Raw genomic sequence first — 21,372 nt, forward strand, 5'->3', positions numbered from 1 at the left:
GTAGCACTTATGGCAATTCCAGGATGGTTCCTTTGAAAAGGAAATGGCTCATTTCTTGCCCTGTGTCTACAGTCTGACTCTGTGTTCTTTTTCTTATCACAACATACTGATGGGATGTTAAATCCTAATATTCATTCCCTCCCTCCTTCCTTCATTCTGTTTTAGCATTGTCAATTTATTTGATATTAGGAGCATCCACATCATAGATGTCCTGCATAAGATGAGTTTGAGTTAATGTAAATTAATGAAACAATACAGATTGCAGATAATCAGTAGCATTTTAAGGTAAATTTAGTATTGGATGGTGTATTTTAGCTATGGTTGTGTTTTCTCTCTCTCTATGCGTAGTTCCCAATACTGCTAAAAGTAAAGAAGTTCTCACAGTTGATCAGTTAGCAGAAGAATTAAATTCAGTTGCTCTGGACTGGAAGACACTGCGGAATATAAGGGAATGTGTGTGTTCAACTCCATTTGATCATTTTAGCAGAAAGGTTAGTATCTCAGACTTTACATTATACTTTAACTGTACTTCATAGTGTGGATTCTGTAGTTCACTGATACTTTTCAGGATGTGCAAGTATATTGTCTTAGCTACTGAAATATTTGTAACATTTGTTTGATTTGTGTGACATACAACTTCTTATGTTGTGAAATAAATGACTATGGTTATAATAGTAATAATTAAAAATGGAAACGATGATGATGACGATGATGATGATGATGATGATGATGATGATGACGACGATAAAGTTGAAGAAAACAGTTATTATGTGTAGTAGGGACCATTTGTGTATTTTAACTTTACTGTTGCAAGGATCCATGAAACAAACGTATTGCTAAGATGTAGAATCAGTCAAACGTTTACAAAAAGAATCATACATTACACTTAAATTCATACCTGTATAATGGTACACAGGTTCTTTACAGTAAGTAGCAATCTGTGTTTTCCTACATTGTTAAAATAATAAAGAACTTAGATTTATTTTTAGTACACTTTCTACTGAACAATTTTCCGGTACCATCCTGGAGGTGTTTGAACTATCTTGACTTCCTCTCTTTCCCTTGAACCTTGAATGCCTGAGTAAATAAATGTGAATTCCACTTAATTTGTTCATAGGTTGTGCTGAAATGTTAAACAACAAAGGTGTTTTCAGTCTGAAGGTTGTTTTGAACACAACATTACTTCACTAGGCATGGTGCTGTTGAAGGTGGTATCCTTTTGCCTCCATCCAACCTGTTAACTGACTTAGCCATCCAGAAAGTGGGGGAACTGTAACATTAGATGAGCCCTCAAGTGGTACAAACTGCTTGTTTGACTGACAAAAGTCAAATTTCTTATGTTTGTGACTATGAATCTAACAAACACAAATTAATTGTATTTATTACCTTGACACAAAATGTACTTTATTTTTCATCATGGATACTGACTTTGTTATAAGTTGTCAGCTATCAGTGTGTGGTATCCAGACCCATGGAAATTCTCAGATGCCACAGAAGACAATAGTCTATATGGAATTTCTTTTAGCCATACTTGTTCACCTGTTCTTATGTTTCAGTATCAGGTACTTTACAGGTATAGGTGGAAAGATATAAAAGAGCCTGCAATGAGAATTCCTTTGTGGCATCTTCACCTCACCACCCTCTCTCCTCCCTCCTTACTTCGACAGTGTCCTTGTTAAGTTCCCACTGCAAAACATAATCCTTGCACCCATCCACAACTACTTACTCAAGCTCCACTGTTGGTAAATCCTGGGAAAGTCAAGATGTGGAGCATCTCATGTTGTTGATAAGTTTACAAATTCTCTGTATGGCTTCTTATGTGAATATGACCACCAACAAACTGGAAAAATGGTTGAATGTATCCAGAAGTAGGGTCAGTCTTGGGGCAGCCAGTGCTGAACTAGCTGTAGGGCTTGGCTTGTGAGACCTGAGTACCTTTTGTGCTGGTGCAATCATTTGGGTCTTCCCACATGGCACTAGTTTCCCTGTTCTTTAGAGAACTTCTTCACATCCTCCTGGTCTGAACCTCTTGTTAGCCCTACCCCCTGTCCCCTTTCCTGTACGGTGCTTTCATTATTTATTCACCACCAACCTCATCCCTGTCTACACAAGCAACTTTCTTTGCTCCTTTTTCCTTGTTTTTTTTTTTTAAATCTGCCCTTTCTTTCTATACCTTGATTTGTTTTGAACATGGAGAAAGAAACAGCAGTGTTTCCAGTCCACCATTGCCCACATAAAAGCACAGTTTATTGTGTGTTGTCACTTCCTTCGATTCTATTAAAGTCAACCAATACCCTTAGAGTAGTAGGAGGCCCTTTGCTAGGCCCAATTTCTTGAGGTCTTGGAGGACTGAATATTTTGTGTCTTTTGATCTGCAATGCTTTGCATTGGAAGATTAAGTGTGATGCAGTTTCATCACCTTCACCACACAGACCACATTTTGGAGCTTCTTTCCCTATACCTTTCATGTATAGGTGTGTGTAGGTGTTTCTTAAAGTTCCCATGGCCTGTCATTAGTCCTACCATGAGTTTAATCCATCTCCTGTTAAGAGTCCAGAGTACATAAGTTCTCTTGAAACATGACTTTGGCATCCTTAGTGTGCCATGTTTTTGTTATTGGATCATAGTCCAACTGCCTTCTGATCGAGCAGCGTGGTTTTCATGTAACCATCACCTTAGTGAACAGTAGGCTCCAGTTTACACTCTGATTTCCCCCAGCGTCACAGGGGCCTTGTAGCATTTTGCAATAATATTCGAAATCTCTGACAGACTTTGCAGAAAGATCAGAGCTGTTTGCCTGTCTGAAGATATGGAGATGTTCTGATCCTTGCAATGCTTAAGCATATTCTCCTCTGTGCACAGCCTGATAGTGGATATTTGTGCCTGGAATACCATGGCCAACATGCCTAGAGAGATTTGTATCTCAAGTCTAGGCTGCACACCATAAACACCAGGCCCAGCACCTTCATCTCTTTTTAACTTGTCATTAAACGATACTATGTTTCCTGTGTGGTGTGGTTTGTTCTTGCGCTGCTTCCTACTTCCAGCTGTTAATATTGAAAGGTTTAGTGGAGCAGCTGGAAGGTATTGTTAATCAGTTGGCATTCCCCTGACTATTCCTGTATTTACATCCTTTATATTGGTTGGAATTGTGAACATTGTAGAGTTATCCAACTATTTCCAGTTTTTAGCCTGTATGCCCTCACCCCTCAGTATGCCTTGACTAGATTGTAACTCTGAGGTGTAATGGTGGTGCATCCGGCATGGGCTTCATCCCAGAAGTGTGTGTTTTGCTAATTCCACCTGTTACAGCTAAGCAGAGCTGTCTCCACACATTACCAAACTGCTTAGTAGCTATCTTCTGTTCTACTTTGTTCCACCATACTGTAGCTCCATAAATTATCATCAGCATCAGTTTTGCTCAAAGTTCAGTGCACAATGTGCCATTGTTCTAACAGCACTAGTAAATTTGACAAGTGCTACTATGACTAAGTTGTCTGCATATCCTTGACAAAAATTGCCTCCAGTATTTAGCTCTTCAGTAAGTTCATTTTCAACACTAGGTTTCACAGTAGCGGGGACAAAACTACTTGCAGACAGCATTTCGTGGCGGTGTTCACAATTTTTCATTCATCATGGTGGCTTCTACCTCTCTTCAGCCTGTCACAGCATTCAACCACCCGTATATAATGATCTCTATGCCATGCTCTTCTGCAGTAGTAACAATGGACTCGAAGGCCATATTACTAAATGTCCTTTCAGTGTCTGAGAAGATGCAGTGAGCAGTTTCCTGATAGTGCAGTGCTTTTCGACCTCCCCTACAAATTGGTGAAATACGTTTCACATGATTTGCCTTGTTGATATGCATGTTGGTTTACATGTACAAGAACCTCAGTTAGTCTTTTTTCCCTAAGGTGGACATTCACCAGTTTTTCTAATGTCTTTAAACAAAAGGAGGACAAATTGATGAGTCTCTTATCCTTAGCCTCAGTATGACCAGTTCCCCCTGGCTTCAGAATGAAAACACCCCTCAGTGTCCTTGAAGCATTAGGAATAATTCCTGTTGATGGGCTAACCATAAGCACCATCCATAGGAGTCTAATTAAACTGTCTCGTACTTGTTGCAGTAGAGCTACAAAGATTTCATCTGGGGCTGGTGACTTGAATGGTTGAAACATTGTCACTACCACTGGATTTTTGTGCAATCAACACATTTTCTGACAGAGTCCAAATTCTCTCTTTGATAACCTGTAAACCAGTTTCTCTCAGGGACTAAATCTTTGTCTATTTTATCTTCAAAGTGCACTATGGAAGTGAGTCCGGAGGAGCACATCCAGTGTATCATTCTCTATTCTTGTATACTCACTATCCTCTTTCCTCAGGATACCACCTTCATTAGTTGGTAGTCTGGTCAGGATTTTGTGAAGTCTGGCACTTCTTCACAGATAACCTTCCAGGATGATAGTTTGCTTGCTTAATTGGGAGGTTGTATTTGGCAAGGGCCTCTTGATGGCGGCCATTGTGGCCAAGTGGTTCTAAGCACTTCAGTCCAGAACTGCGCTGCTTCTACGGTCACAGGTTCAAATCCTGCCTCTGGCATGGATGTTTGTGATGTCCTTAGGTTAGTTAGGTTTAAGTAGTTCTAAATCTAGGGGACTGGTGACCTCAGATGTTAGGTCCCATAGCACTCACAGCCATTTGAATCATTTGAGGCTCTGGATGTTTTCATGGTGCCCTTTCCGCCTTGCAAGGCAGATGTCACTGCTCTGACATTTACTTGAAATCTACCGGATTCCTTATCAAAGTTCGTACTTCAGATAAGCATTATTAGTGGTCTTTCCTATGAGTCCCAGTCTGTTTTTCTTGGATTCCTGCAATTCGTGGTCTGTTGAACACCCTTTTCAACCTCAAACTTAATATAAACATAATTAAAAAAGGATAACCCCAATGCCACATGTCATTGTTTGACATAGCTACCAGGTTGTGAGTATTGGCATCACAACCAACCGCAGTTGTTCATTCTGCTATGAGCAGCTGTCTACCAATCTTCTCACTTCCTGGAAAGGACTAATACTGTTCTCATAAGGAAGGTAACATGCATTAGATGAGTATGTGCCAAGCAAGATCGTAAGAGATGGAAAAGAGCCACCGTGGTACAACAACCGAGTTAGAAAACTGCTGCGGAAGCAGAGGGAACTTCACAGCAAATATAAACGTAGCGAAAGCCTTGCAGACAAACAAAAATTACACGAAGCAAAATGTAGTGTGAGGAGGGCTATGCGATAGGCGTTCAATGAATTCGAAAGTAAAGTTCTATGTACTGACTTGGCAGAAAAACCTAAGAAACTTTGGTCTTGTGTCAAAGCGGTAGGTGGATCAAAACAAAATATCCATACACTCTGTGACCAAAATGGTACTGAAGCAGATTATGACAGACTAAAGGCCGAAATACTAAATGTCTTTTTTCAAAGCTGTTTCACAGAGGAAGAATGCACTGTAGTTCCCTCTCTAGATTGTCGCACAGATGACAAAATGGTAGATATCGAAATACATGGCAGAGGGATAGAGAAGCAATCAAAATCACTCAAAAGAGGAAAGGCCACTGGACTTGATGGGATACCAGAGTTCGATTTTCCACAGAGTATGCGAAGGAACCTGCCCTCTTCTTGCAGTGGTGTACCGTAGGTCTCTAGGAGCGTAGCGTTCCAAAGGATTGGAAAAGGACACAGGTCATCCCCATTTTCAAGAATGGACGTCGAACAGATGTGCAGAACAATAGACCTCTATCTTTAACGTCAATCAGTTGTAGAATTTTGGAAGAAGTATTATGTTGGAGTATAATGACATTTCTGAAGACTAGAAATCTACTCTGTAGGAATCAGCATGGGTTTCAAAAAAGACGATCGTGTGAAACCCAGCCCACGCTATTCGTCCACGAGACTCAGAGGGCCATAGACACGGGTTCCCAGGTAGATGCCGTGTTTCTTGACTTCCGCAAGACGTTCGATACAGTTCCCCACAGTCGTTTAATGAACAAAGAGCATGTGGACTATCAGACCAATTGTGTGATTGGATTGAAGAGTTCCTAGATAACAGAACGCAGCATGTCATTCTCAATGGAGAGAAGTCTTCCGAAGTAAGAGTGATTTCAGGTGTGCCGCAGGGGAGTGTCGTAGGACCGTTGCTATGCACAGTATACATAAATGACCTTGTGGATAACATTGGATGTTCACTGAGGCTTTTTGTGGATGAGCTGTGGTATATCGAGAGGTTGTAACAATGGAAAATTGTACTAAAATGCAGGAGGATCTTCAATGAATTGACGCATTGTGCAGGGAATGGCAATTGAATCTCAATGTAGACAAGTGTAATGTGCTGCGAATACATAGAAAGAAAGATCGTTTATCATTTAGTTACAATATAGCAAGTCAACAACTGGAAGCAGTTAATTCCACAAAATTATATGGGAGTAGGCATTAGGAGTGATTTAAAATGGAATGATCATATAAAGTTGATCGTTGGTACAGCAGATGCCAGACTGAGATTCATTGGAAGAATCCCAAGGAAATGCAATCCGAAAACAAAGGAAGTAGGTTACAGTACACTTTTTCACCCACTGCTTGAATATTGCTCACCAGTGTGGGGTCCGTAGGATTGATAGAAGAGATAGAGAAGATCCAATGGAGAGCAGCGCTCTTCGTTACAGGCTCATTTAGTAATCGCGAAAGCGTTATGGGGATGATAGATAAACTCCAGTGGAAGACTGCAGGAGAGACGCTCAGTAGTTCGGTACGGGCTTTTGTTGAAGTTTCGAGAACATACCTTCACAGAGGAGTCAAGCAGTATATTGATCCCTCCTACGTATATCTTTCGAAGAGACCATGAGGGTAAAATCAGAGAGATTAGGGCCCACACAAAGGCACACCGACAATCTTTCTTTCCACGAACAATACGAGACTGGAATAGAAGGAAGAACCGATAGAATTACTCAAAGTACCCTCCGCCACACACCATCAGGTGGCTTATGAAGTATGAATGTAGATGTAGATGTAAGGTGAGGCCAATGCAGTTTCCCTTGTGCATTCTTTCTCAGCTGTTTCATCCTGATGTAACTATGTCCCTGGAATAAAAGTCTGTGACTCAGGACAGCAGTTGCCTCTTTGATGTTAAGCAGGTTTATCTGCAACACTGGTAGTATCCATCATTGCTTCGGATATTTTGATTATCCTGATGATAACCTGCGAGAACCCTAAACACAATCTTGGGTCCTGTTCCCACATTGCCCTCGGGGATATATCAGTGATTCCTACCATGAGGATTTGGCTGTCTGATATAACCTTTTTGTCGATTACCCTCCAATTCGCTGTCGAGAACTTATGGTTCTGTACCCTTATTTTTTCAATCAGAATCTCTTGAGGAGTGTCCTTAAGAAGTTTTGGTACCCAAGCTGATACCCGAAGAGCTCAGCTTTGCATCCTTCCACAGAGATATAATGGGCACTGTCTCCTTAAGCCAATCCACTGTTCCAGTCGTCTAACAAAGATAGTGTTCTCTCGTTTCCTATCTGGGAAGTGGAAGTGGTCTGTTTACTCCTTGCACTCTTACAAAGCCAGTTGCTCTCTCTCTCTCTCTTTCTCTCTCTCTCTTTTTTTCTTTAGTTCAAGAACTTTTAGGTTCCCTCCATTTTTGATTAGGAAGCCATTTTTTGCCTGCCATGTGTTTTTGTTCTATTCTTTGAGAAGTTTTCTTTTCTGAGGTCCAAGACAAGAATGTAATCCCTCCATGACAATTTCACCTTCATGGACTGGTGTCTTGCCCACCAACCCAGTAGTGGAACCATGACTTCCAACCCTGATGTTTGGATATTTGAGGTCTCATAATGTTGCTTGGTTTTTGTTTCTTCTTGTCCCATGTTCTCCATTTTGGGCCCACGTGAATGGGCCATAAACTCGGTTCACACCATGAAATCCCACACGGTGCAAGGCTAATTATGCAGGGAGATCACCACGTATGCCTGAGGCTCTATTAATGACACACGTCTCATAAGCTACCGACCTCTCTACACGGATTACATCACTCCTTGGTTTGGGTATCTGGGGAACTAGGGGAGGACTATTGTATTGGGTATGATGATATGAGGCACTGGGGGACACTCTTCTTCTGCTTCCTGTGCTGGGGCCTGTCTGTCATGGGAAACCTGCTAGTATCTGTGCTACCATTGACATAGTGCTCAGCTTCTTGTGGACACACAAGCCTCTCTGCTAGCACAGATGAGGCTTCTACAGAGCTGTGTCCCCCAGAGAGGTATCTATAACATAATTTCATTATTCTCTATGGACTTAATTTTCTTACCATCCTCATGTCCCACTATGTCCCTTTTACCATATCTGATCTGAAGCTCACACAGTGCTTTGACATGATACTCTAATTGACATGTCTTTCTTCACCTATGCCTCACTCCTCCTTCCCCTCATCATCCACTCACCCCCACCTCCCACAACCCTTACCTCCCTCAGCCTTTAACTCCCTCCCCCTCTCCTCCCCCCTTCTCTCCACCCCCTTCACACCCCCTTGCATCCCAATCCCCCCCTCCCCCCTCCACCACCTCCCATCTCCTCGCCCTCCCATCTCCTCGCCCTCCCATCTCCTCGCCCTCCCATCTCCTCGCCCTCCCATCTCCTCGCCCTCCCATCTCCTCGCCCTCCCATCTCCTCGCCCTCCCATCTCCTCGCCCTCCCATCTCCTCGCCCTCCCATCTCCTCGCCCTCCCATCTCCTCGCCCTCCCATCTCCTCGCCCTCCCATCTCCTCGCCCTCCCATCTCCTCGCCCTCCCATCTCCTCGCCCTCCCATCTCCTCGCCCTCCCATCTCCTCGCCCTCCCATCTCCTCGCCCTCCCATCTCCTCGCCCTCCCATCTCCTCGCCCTCCCATCTCCTCGCCCTCCCATCTCCTCGCCCTCCCATCTCCTCGCCCTCCCATCTCCTCGCCCTCCCATCTCCTCGCCCTCCCATCTCCTCGCCCTCCCATCTCCTCGCCCTCCCATCTCCTCGCCCTCCCATCTCCTCGCCCTCCCATCTCCTCGCCCTCCCATCTCCTCGCCCTCCCATCTCCTCGCCCTCCCATCTCCTCGCCCTCCCACCTCCTCGCCCTCCCACCTCCTCGCCCTCCCACCTCCTCGCCCTCCCACCTCCTCGCCCTCCCACCTCCTCGCCCTCCCACCTCCTCGCCCTCCCACCTCCTCGCCCTCCCACCTCCTCGCCCTCCCACCTCCTCGCCCTCCCACCTCCTCGCCCTCCCACCTCCTCGCCCCGTCCCTCGCACCCCCTCCCTCCCTACCCCCACTCCCCCAATCCCACCATAAAGTTGCTTGCTCATTATGAGCTGATCATGACATTTTTCTGTTGAACATTGTCATAGGCGAAGAAGCATTAGTTCATGACTTTTAATAGGAAAGAAAGTGGTAATCCATGAAGAAAAATTCAGATTAGCACCGCCGGCCGTGGTGGTCTAGCGGTTCTAGGTGCTCGGTCCGGAACCGAGTGACCGCTGGTTCGAATCCTGCTTCGGGCTGGATGTCTGTGATGTCCTTAGGTTACTTAGGTTTAAGTAGTTCTAAGTTCTAGGGGACTGATGACCACAGATGTTAAGTCAAATAGTGGTCGGAGCCATTTCAGATTTGCACCCTCAGCCAGTAAAGTCATGGCAACAATCTTCTTGGACATTGATGGGATTAATCTGTTTGACATCCTCCCTCACGTTGCAGCCACCAAATCTGATGTATATTGCATAACCCTCATGCAATGGAAGAAATGACTTTAGCATGTTTGTTGCAACACAAGTTGGCACACAAGTCTGTACACCCAAGAGGTCGCAAAACTGCATTGGACTGTTACTCCTCAGTCACCCTACGTCCCATGTTTTGTATCTTCTGTCTACCATCTGTTTGGCCCAGTGAAGTGCCCCATGGGAAGCAGTACATGGATGATGGGGATGTTACTGATGCAGCAAGCCATTGACTCCAGTGGCGACCAGTACTGTGGTACTGTGCGGGCATACAGGCCCTCCCAGTAAGATGGTGTAAGTGTTATGCATTGAACAGAGATTATGTAGAAGAATAGTTTTTTTAGCCAGAAGAGTGTAGTATAATATGATGCATCAGAATCCTGAATAAAAACCAATCTGCTTTTAGAAAAACGTGTTGCTTTACTTGTAGACATGTTGAATCTTCTTTTGGTATTATTAAGCATTTTGCCTCCAATAGGTAAATACTGATTTAGGGTAGTCAGTTAACATTGGCTCAAGGCACATAAATAATTAAAAATGATTAGTTAATTTTATTTAAATTTAAGAGGTCTCTAAAATAAAACTGAAAAATTAGGATATGTCTCTCCTGTGACATCAAAGCGAAAATGCTAGCATATTGTGCATACGTCCCACTGCTATTTGAAAAGCCTGTTCTCATGAGGCATTGCATTTAAGGCCCATGAAATAAACTGAAACTAAAACATTGTGAAATAAGACCAGAACAGTAAGCAAATCAAGCTCAGTCTCTTTGAAAGTATGTATCTTTGCATATCACGTATTTTATTATTTTAACTTTCACACATTTGATTTATTGTCTTTTGTTGCCTTGCTTCCCAGTACAGTGTTGTTAAGTCACTTAATTTGGTTCACCCTTTTAAATGTTCTTTGTTCATGATAAAATGAAATTTGTGACACAGAGTAGTTTCTGGAAATGGAGGATGGAGTTCTTATGTAGGTGGGTGGCCAAACAGTCATGCCAAGTAGGCAACGGAATGTGACTGCTGCATCTCTTTTTGGTCCATCAGTAGAGTCATACATGAGACTTTCCACATTATTTTCTCAAATGAGATTTTATTGCATCACTTGTATTTGTCTTGAAATGTGCTGTTAATAATGCATTTCACTATGTTAGTTTTTGCAGTCTGTTTAATTTTTGTGCCCTTTTTGGGGTAGAAAATCTGTTTTCTCATTACCATTTATGCTACAGTGATGCAGTATACACTGAACTGCAGCTGTCTTGTTTATCTGTTGTAGACATTTCATTGCTTCTTGAACCTGAATGAGTTTTGGAACTTGTGTTGAGAACGTCCAATATTGCTGCTCTGGAATCACAGAATATAACTGCTTTGTTGAATGCATGTACATAGCTGTTTAGGTGATTCATTGCAGTTCATCTTCAAAATTTATGCGGGAGCAGCCCTAAAGTTTGATAGAAAATTTTGGTGTGCATTCCTATGCCAACATTTCCTTCTTTTTCCATTAATGACCCATCTGTGTAGAAGTGGAGCCACCGATCTTCAGGGAGATATCAGATTTAATTGTTTCCAGCGCTGTAGCTCTCTTTGTTAATTTATCTGTTACGCTTTCTTTATAATTATCCGTGATGTCTATCTGATATTACACTTAAAGAAGCAGAATTAGAGGAGTGGAAAAATAAATCTTTCAGCATCAAGTTTTTGGTTGTTGAATTTGTGATCTTATGTCTTCAACTTTTTGGATGAAGGTAATTTGTGTTTCAACTGTCTACTATTATTGCTTATAGTTTAGCCATTCATGATGGGGCATTCAATAAGTAATGGGACACAGTTTCAGTTGAAAAAATGCAGCATTTGTTGTGGGACTTAATGGAATATTCCTGCTTCAGCCCCAATAGTTCCTTTAAGTTTTGTCAGGTTGCAGCACTATATATAACTTTCCAAATAGCTTCTGTAATGGAGATGCATTCCAAGTAGAGCTGTCATTGAGTTGTTTGCAGAAAACTAGAGCATCACATATATTAAACGTCATTTTCAGAATGTCTTTGGAGACCTAGCAGTGGACAAAAGCATGGTAACTCATTGGGTGAGGCGTGTGTCATTGTTGCAACGAGGCTGTGCAAACCTTTCCAATCTCCCATGTGCCAGCTGGCTGCACACAACTGTGACTCCTACAATGTTGGGACATGTGGACACACTCATTCAGAGCTATTGATGGATGACACACACACACACACACACACACACACACACACACACACACACACACATCTCACTGCACAACTGTACAACTCTGTTGGTAGTGCTGACACAATTATCCACCAGTCGGGATGCTCAAAGGTGTGTGCCTTGGATTCCTCACTGCCTAACAGAAGACCATAAAGAGCATCTATGTGGCCCAGTGAAGGTTGCGCTCTTTAGGAAGCAGTATGTGTATGTTGGGGAGGTTATTGAAGGAACATGATGCTGCCTCTGATGTCGACTAGTAGTGGAATCAATCGGCTTTACTGGCCATCCCAGTAAGGTGGCATAAGGCCATTGCATTGAATCGAGATTATGTTGATAAGTAGGGTTTTGTATCCAAAAGAGTGGGGAATAATATGGTGTGTTGGAATCCTGAATAAAACCAACCTGCTTACAGAAAAAAAAAAAGAATTTTGTTGCATTATTTATTGAATGGCCCTTGTTATATAATTAAACAAATGAATCAGTTCTTGATACTGGAGCAATGCTAACCCTTGAATACTTATTTCAGTAGGTTATACTCCAAATGTAATTCTAGCAGATACTAAAGATGTTGATTTTACTCCATCATTTATAATTCTGAGTGCTTGGTTCTGGACATTTTCTAATCTGTTGATATTTCTGATAGTAGTCATAACAAATTCTTCACTACCATATGTTAAAAATGGCCATGTAGGTTTTCCAGGTGTTGTTGAGCACTGTCCTTGAACATCCACAATTACTATAGTGAATATCTCTACAGTATACGGAGACTGTTTTTTTTTTTTTTTTTTTTTTTTGTGAATATGCCAGTACAATTTTTTATTCTTATAACCCACTGAATATTTAGGTTGTTCATTGTGCTCTGTATCTCCTCCCCCCCCCCCCCACCCCCCTCCACACACACACACACACACACACACACACACACACACACACACACACACACACATTTTTAGAGATACTTTTGGATGCGAGCAACACACAGAAAATATTTGGTAGTTGGTTTTCTAAGTGTTTATTTCCACAAAGTTTTTAATTGATCACTCTTCTAGGCAACTTATCACTAACTTCACTTTATTTGATGGTTGATTCCTTTTATTGTTCGGTACTGAAATCCGGATAACTAAATCATATGCATACAACATTGTTTTTACTTTTTCTCTTGTAGATGTGTATGAGGAAAGGTCATTGATGAAAGTATTAAATAATGTCAGACTATTCAAAGCACATTGAGTAACTCCCCCCTCAAATTTATTGTATTTACATAATGCAGTATTTAACACAGTTGCACACAATCTTTCTTGTGTGAATTCATATATCCAAAAGCTACATTTAGTCATAAATTTTTCAGGTTATTAGTTTTTATAGTAATTTTACTCTCCATGTATTATAATAGGCTCCTTTAAAATCAACAAATAATTCCACAGCTGCGTTCCTGTTAATCAAGGCATCTGTTACTTCTAGTGATGACCGAGCGAGGTGGCACAGTGGCTTGCACACTGGACTCGCATTCGGGAGGACGACGGTTCAATCGCGTGTCCGGCCATCCTGATTTAAGTTTTCTGTGATTTCCCTAAATTGCTTCAGGCAAATGCCGGAATGGTTCCTTTGAAAGAGAACGGCCGACTTCCTTCCCCATCCTTCCCTACTCCGATGAGACCGATGACCTCAATGTCTGGTCTCCTTCCCCAAGAACAACCCAACAACAACAACTTCTTGTGAGAAGCTTAAAATCTGATTACTGGTTGAATGGAATTTTCTTAATCCTGTTTGTTTGCAAAAATGAGGTTTTCATTTCAAGGTATAGCAGATAGAAGAAAGAAAAAGGAAATACAGTGTTAGTTAAACTGTAGGAGCAGCTGTGGAAAGGTCTCTGAACTAATCTCTGTTATAAACGGTAACAATGCCGTACTAGACTCCCCTGCCTCAGCAGCAGTAGTGGCGCAACAGTTTCGGGTAAACTGTAAGAATATTTCACTTTAATTTCCTGGTCATATTCTAGTTTTAGGTGAATTTAAATTACAAGTTAGTGTCTGCAAGAATTTTGGCCAAGATAGACACAAAGCCCACGCCTACTACAGTAGTAAAAGTTTATATGCCAACTAACTCTGCAGATGATGAAGAAATTGATGAAATGTATGATGAGATAAAAGAAATTATTCTGTTAGTAAAGGGAGACGAAAACTTAATGGTCATGGTTGACTGGAATTGGAGAGTAGGAAAAGGGAGAGAAGGAAACATGGATTGGGGGTAAGAAATGAAGGAGGAAGCCATCTGGTAGAATTTTGCACAGAGCATAAATTAATCATAGCTAACACTTGGTTCATGAAGGTTGTATACGTGGAAGAACCCTAGAGATACTAAAAGGAATCAGATAGATTATATAATGGTAAAACAGAGATTTAGGAACCAGGTTTTAAATTGTGAGACGTTTCCAGGGGCAGATGTGGACTCTGATCACAATCTGTTGGTTATGAACTGCAGATTAAAACTGAAGAAACTGCAAAAAGGTGGGAATTTAAGGAGATGGGACCTTGATAAATTGACTAAACCAGAGGTTGTACAGAGCTTCAGGGAGAGCATAAGGGAACAGTAGAAAAAGAATGGGTAGCTCTGAGGGATGAAATAGTGAAGGCAGCAGATGATCAAGTAGGTAAAAAGGCGAGGGCTAGTAGAAATCCTTGGGTAACAGAAGAAATATTGAATTTAATTGATGAAAGGCGAAAATATAAAAAGGCAGTAAATGAAGCTGGCAACAAGGAATACAAACGTCTCAAAATGAAGATCGACAGGAAGTGCAGAACTGCTAAGCAGGGATGGCTAGAGGACAAATGTAAGGATGTAGAGGCTTATCTCACTAGGGGTAAGATAGATACTGCCTACAGGAAAATTAAAGAGACCTTTGGAGAGAAGAGAACCACTAGTATGAATATAAAGAGCTCAGATGGAAACCCAGTTCTAAGCAAAGAGGGGAAAGCAGAAAGGTGGAAGGAGTATATAGAGGGCTATACAAGGCGATGTACTTGAGGACAATATTATGGAAATGGAAGAGGATGTAGATGAAGATGAAATGGGAGATACGATAGTGTGTGAAGAGTTTGACAGAGCACTGAAAGACCTGAGTCGAAACAAGGCCACCGGAGTAGACAACTTTCCATTAGAACTACTGACAGCCTTGGGAGAGCCAGTCATGACAAAACTCTACCATCTGGTGAGCAAGATGTATGAGACAGGCGAAATAACCTCAGACTTCAAGAAGAATATAATAATTCCAATCCCAAAGAAAGCAGGTGCTGACAGATGTGAAAATTACCGACCTATCAATTTAATATGTTACAGCTGCAAAATACTAACGCGAATTCTTTACAGATGAATGGAAAAAGTAGTAGAAGCCGACCTCTGGGAAGATTAGTTTTGATTCCGTAGAAATGTTGGAACACGTAAGGCAATACTGACCTTACGCCTTACCTTAGAAGAAAGATTAAGGAAAGGCAAACCTATGTTTCTAGCATTTGTAGAGTTAGAGAAAGCTTTTAACAGTGTTGACTGGAATACTCTCTTTCAAATTCTAAAGGTGGCAGGGGTAAAATACAAGGAGCGAAAGGCTATTTACAATTTGTACAGAAACCAGATGGCAGTTACAAGAGTTGAGGGGCATGTAAGGGAAGCAGTGGTTGGGAAGGGAATGAGACAGGGTTGTAGCCTCTCCCCGATGTTATTCAATCTGTATATTGAGCAAGCAGTAAAGGAAGCAAAAGAAAAATTCAGAGTAGGTATTAAAATCCAGAAGAAATAAAAAGTATGAGGTTCGCCGATGACATTGTCATTCTGTCCAAGACAGCAAAGGACTTGGAAGAGCAGTTGAACGGAATGGACAGTGTCTTGAAAGGAGGATATAAGATGAACATCAACAAAAGCCTAACGAGGATAATGGAATGTAGTCTAATTAAGTCGGGTGATGCTGAGGGAATTAGATTAGGAAATGAGACGCATAAAGTAGTAAAGGAGTTTTGCTATTTGGGGAGCAAAATAAATGATGATGGTCGAAGTAGAGATGATATAAAATGTAGACTGGCAATGGCAAGGAAAGCGTTTCTGAAGAAGAGAAATTTGTTAACATCGAGTATAGATTTAAGTGTCAGGAAGTCGTTTCTGAAAGTATTTGTATGGATTGTAGCCATGTATGGAAGTGGAACATGGACGATAAATAGTTTAGGCAATAAGAGAATAGAAGCTTTCGAAATGTGATGCTACAGAAGAATGCTGAAGATTAGATGGGTAGATCACATAACTAATGAGGAGGTATTGAACAGAATTTGGGAGACGAGCAGTTCATGACACAACTTGACAAGAAGGAGGGATCGGTTGGTAGGACATGTTCGGAGGCATCAAGAGATCACAAATTTAGCATTGGAGGGTAGCGTGGAGGGTAAAAACCATAGAGGGAGACCAAGAGATGAATACACTAGGCAAATTCATAAGGATATAGGTTGCAATAAGTACTGGGAAATGAAGAGGCTTGCACAGGATAGAGTAGCATGGAGAGCTGCATCAAACCAGTCTCAGGACTGAGTATGACCTACTACTACTACTACTACTACTACTACTACTACTACTACTAGCTTTAGACTTGGATACTCAAATGATTAGGGTTGATGGTAGCTACAAAGAAACATGTGAAAATGTTGTAAGTAACTTTGATATCCAGTTACTCAAGGAACTGACTAATGTAGATAACATTTTGACTCAGTTAGCATAGAACAAGGAGTCAGTGATTACAAGGCTGTTACAGCATCACTGAATACAGCTGTAAATAGGAATACAAAGAAATGGAGGGAGATCTTTCTGCTTAGCAAGAGTGACAATAAACAAAAGTTCAGATTACCTAAAGGGTCATCACAAAAATTTCATCTCCAGCACTAAAAACATTGAGTATCAATGGGCAAAGTTTGAGAGCATTGTACAATATGCTTTAGATATGTGTATGCCAAGCAAAGTTGTGAAGGATGGATAAGACTTGACATGGTTCAGCAGTCATGTTAAAAAACTGCTACAAAAGCAACAAGAGTTCACCACAAATTTAAACATAGTCAAAGCCTCACAGACAAATAGAGAGTCAAACTCTGTGTAAGAAGAACCATGCATAAAGCATTCAGTGAATTTAAAAGTTAAATTCTGTCTGTTGACTTGACAGAAAATCCTAAGAAGTTTTGGTCGTATGTTAAATCTCAAACTGGATCAGACCCATGTGTCCATACATTGTGTGAACATAATGGTAGTGGAATGGAGGACAACACAGAAAAGACCTGAAATACTAAGCATCTTTTTCCAAAATTGTTCACATAGCAACATTGCAATGTAGTGCCTCTTTTAAATCATCGTACAGATGACAAAATGGCTGATATTGAAATACACGGTGGCGCACGAATGTGTTACAATTTTGTTTTTGAATATCAACTTTATTGTCAATACAATCTGAAAGGAACATATACTACAATAATGAGCTGTCCATGGAGATTACTTGACCTCCAGGATGCATTTCGTTTCCTAACTTCCTTCAAATGAACACTGAAGTTAGTGATTACCCTACGGCATGTGTGTTCCGTAATTTCACTGCAAGCTTGAAGAATAAGTCTTCTGAGCTCCATTAAATCAGGTGGACGTTTCGGGAAAAATTTTTCCTTTAGGTACCCCTAAGAAAAAAGTCGCATGGATTGAGGTCTGGACTATTGGGGGGCCAATTTTGTCCATCACTGAAGCGACCTGGAAACCTGAGTGAAAAGATCCACATGTTGAAATGCTCATGTAAAAGCTCCAACATAGTGTTTGCAGTATGTGGCTTTGCTCCATCTTGCATGAACTACTGCATGTTGAAGGGCAAGGCAGTAGCAAGAAGCTGTGGAATGAAGCTATTGCGAAGCATGCACAAATAACGCTCGCTGTTCGCAGTTTCTTCAAAGTAAAAGGGTCCAATAAGTCCGTGACTGGAAATTGCTGCCCACGCTTAACCCTCAGAGCATAATGTTGTCATCCATGAAGCACTTGTGGGTTTTCAGTGGCCCAAATGTGTACATTTTGTTTGTTAACTACACCATCTAAATGAAAATGCGCCTCGTCTGAAAACCAAACGTTGTTGAGAGTTTCTTCCCGATCCTCTGCCCACTGAGCAAACAGTAGTCTCTACTGCTTGTGTTCTTCAGTGAGCTTCTGTGCGCAGGTCATCTTGTATGGGTACATATGGAGGTCACTTTTAAGAATGCGTTGAACAGAGCATCTGGATATTACCAGTTGCACTGCTGCCTTTCTACACAATTTCCTGGGACTTCTCTGTATAGCAACTCGTAGCACTTCAATACTCTACGGCAAACAAACAGGCTTGGGTCGAGGTTGCTTCGCTTCCAATACTGTTCCTTCCTGTACAAATTTATCGTGCAGCCTGTGGATGGTCTTCTTGCAAGGGACCCATTGTGTTAAACTGTTGTCGAAAACCCCTCCGAGTCACAAGAAGGCTTTTCGTTGCATGAAAAAGTAACACAATTGCCGATCGTTGCTGTGTTGTCAGTCTTCCATTGTCAGCCATTGCTGCTTACTAGTCTCCTTGCGGCAGTATCGTGAATTACACGTCATTTCGTAACTCATTTGTTTTTCCAAGCTCTGCTGGTACTGCTGTAGAGATCCCAGTGGGATATCTAATGTGCGTCATGAATTGTGAAAGAAACAATTAGTAACACATTTCGTGCGCCACCCTATAAGTGACCATGGAGTAGAAAAGCAATTGAAACTGCTCAGTAGAGGGGAATGTCACTAGACCTTCTGGGATAGCAATATTATTCTATGTAAAGTGTGCAAAATAACTTGCTCTTGTCGACCAGCAATATGCAATAGATCTTTGGAGGAGTCAAGTGTTCCCGACAATTGGAAATAAGTGCAGGTTGTTCCTGTTTTCAAGAAGCATTGTGGAAAAGTTGCACAAAACTAGGCCTATCTCTGACATGGGTCAGTTTTAGAATATGCTTGTATATCATGACATTTTTGGAGACTGAAAATCTCTTGTAGGAACTAACACGAGTTTCAAAAGCATCAGTCTTGTGAAACCCAGTTCACTCTGTTCATTCGCCCATGAAACCTTGAAAGCAGTAGATACAGGTGCCTAGGTAGATGATTTGTTACTTGACCTCCAGGATGCATTTTATACAGCTCTACACTGTTGCCTAATGAATAAAATACAAGCATATGGAATAACAGGCCAATTGTGTGGTTGAACTGAAGAGTTTTTAGCAAATAGAACACATCATGTCATTCTGAATGGGGAGAAGTCATTGGATATAAAAGTAACTTGGGGGATGCCCCATTGGAGTGCTACAGGTTGATCACTTTTCACAATATATACAGATAACCTAGTAGAAAAAATCGCAAGTTGCACGAGGCTTTTCATGGATGATGCTGTCAAGATGGTGGAAAATTATAGTGAAATGCAGAAAGGCCTGTAGAGGGTCGACACTTGGTGGACTGGTGCAAGGAGAGGCAGTTGACCCTTAACATAAACAAATGCATTGCAAATACAGAGACAGAAAAACCTTTTATTGTATGATTGCAGATTTACAGAACAATCACTGGGATCAGTTACTTCCACAGAATACCTAGGAGTATGTATGGGGAGTGATTTGAAATGCATGACCACATATAATTGATCACAAGGAAGGCAGTCTGGCAACTAAGATTCATTGGAAGAATCCACAGGAAATGTAGTCCATCAACGAAGGAAATGGCTTACAAATTTTGCTTTTGTCCAATACTTGAGTATTGTTCATCAGTAGGGGATCCATACCAGACAGGACTGACAGCGAAAATAGAGAAGATCTGAAGAAGAGAAGCATGTTTCGTGTCAGGTTCATTTAGTTGCCACAAAAACATCACAGAGATGCACAGTGGCAGACACTACAGAAGAGGCGTTCAGCATCATGGTGTGATTTATTGTTAAAAAACGTCTGCCATTCGTCACCGCTGGAGGCCTTGCTTACGCTCACGTGATCATAGCTTGCTATTGAAAACCAGGCATAAGGTAAATTTTTTACTGTCTCCTGCGGCACATAGCAGTGGTAGTAATTTATTTTTCCCAGCACACTCTGTAGCTGCTTCAAATTCTGCGGCGACGGCAAGTCTTGTATGGCACAGATGTGGGTTGGACTGGGATGTATGCCTTGGGCATTGAGTACAAGTCCCAAGCATGGCAAGTCACGAGCAAAAAACACACTTTTGTTCTTCCGCAATCGAAGACCATTTTGTCACAATGAAATAATGTTCTGAGATCGGCCAAATGTTCTTCTTCCGTCTTTGCGGAGATCACAATATCGTCCAGATAATTTGCTGCAGTAGGGACCGATGCACAAACAGTTTGTAGATATTGATGAAACAATGCAGGGGCGGATGCACACCTGAATGGCAGTCGTTTGAATTGATACAACCCAAGATGCGTGTTAATCACCAAAACGCGCTGGGATTCTTTGTCCACCGGTATTTGCAAGCTCGCATCTGCGAGGTCCAACTGCGAAAAATATTTACCCGGGCACAGTTTGTCAAAAAGATCTTCCGGGAGGGGTAAAGAAAAAGTTGCAATCACTAGTTGTGGATTCACTGTTGCCTTGAAGTCCACACAAAGTCTCAACTTTGCAGAAGGTTTTGGCAAAAGTACTAAGGGTGATGCCCAGAGAGAAACCTGCACACATTCAATTACACCTTGTGATTCCAAATCGTGTAATGTTTTTGCGACCTCATCACGCAATGCAAGGGGAACATTGCGCGCTGTGAAAAATTTCGGTTGCGCGTTTACTTTCAGTTCCAAATATGCTTTATAGTTCTTAGCGCAACCGAGGCCCGGTGCAAAAATGTCGCCAAATTCTGCACATAGATGAGAAACACGGTCTGAAGGCACCGTCTGGTTCACTGATAGGACCTGATTTACTGTAGACAAGTTAAACAACTGAAATAAATCGAAACCAAACGAGTTCACTGCAGAAGAAGAACAAAGGACATAAAATGACAGAAGTTTTGTTTGTCCTTTGTATGTTGCAAGAAGGCTGCACTGTCCTAACACAGGGATCTCTTGACCTGAATAGCTAGTTAACTTAACATTTGCAGCACGCAACGGAGGTGTGCCCAGCAGTTTGTAAGTGTCCTTATTGATCAATGAAACTGCAGCTCCGGTATCGAGCTGGAATGGAATCACTTTGCCGTTAATGTCCAAGTGTACAAAAAGTTTATTGCCCTGCTGATGACAAGAGCGACTGTCTCATGCAACGTGAACTGACACTGGTACATAATCCTTTGTGACTTGACGGGAGTTCCGGCGATGTAGACGCACACTAT

At 41.7% G+C, this 21,372-nt stretch overlaps 1 protein-coding gene across 5 annotated transcripts in view; it reads left to right on the forward strand.

Annotated features, from left to right (window-relative positions):
• LOC126282028 (myotubularin-related protein 6) overlaps positions 1–21,372 on the forward strand; it is a 428,326-nt gene that overhangs the window by 396,926 nt on the left and 10,028 nt on the right. For all 5 annotated transcript variants that reach the window (XM_049981431.1, XM_049981432.1, XM_049981433.1 and 2 more), the window contains one exon: positions 349–491. In XM_049981431.1, the coding sequence (XP_049837388.1) occupies positions 349–491 (143 nt within the window). The remainder of the gene's footprint in view (positions 1–348; positions 492–21,372) is intronic.

The sequence above is a fragment of the Schistocerca gregaria genome, chromosome 7 (genome assembly GCF_023897955.1).
Source record: "Schistocerca gregaria isolate iqSchGreg1 chromosome 7, iqSchGreg1.2, whole genome shotgun sequence".
NCBI classification, from domain to species: Eukaryota; Metazoa; Arthropoda; class Insecta; order Orthoptera; family Acrididae; genus Schistocerca; species Schistocerca gregaria.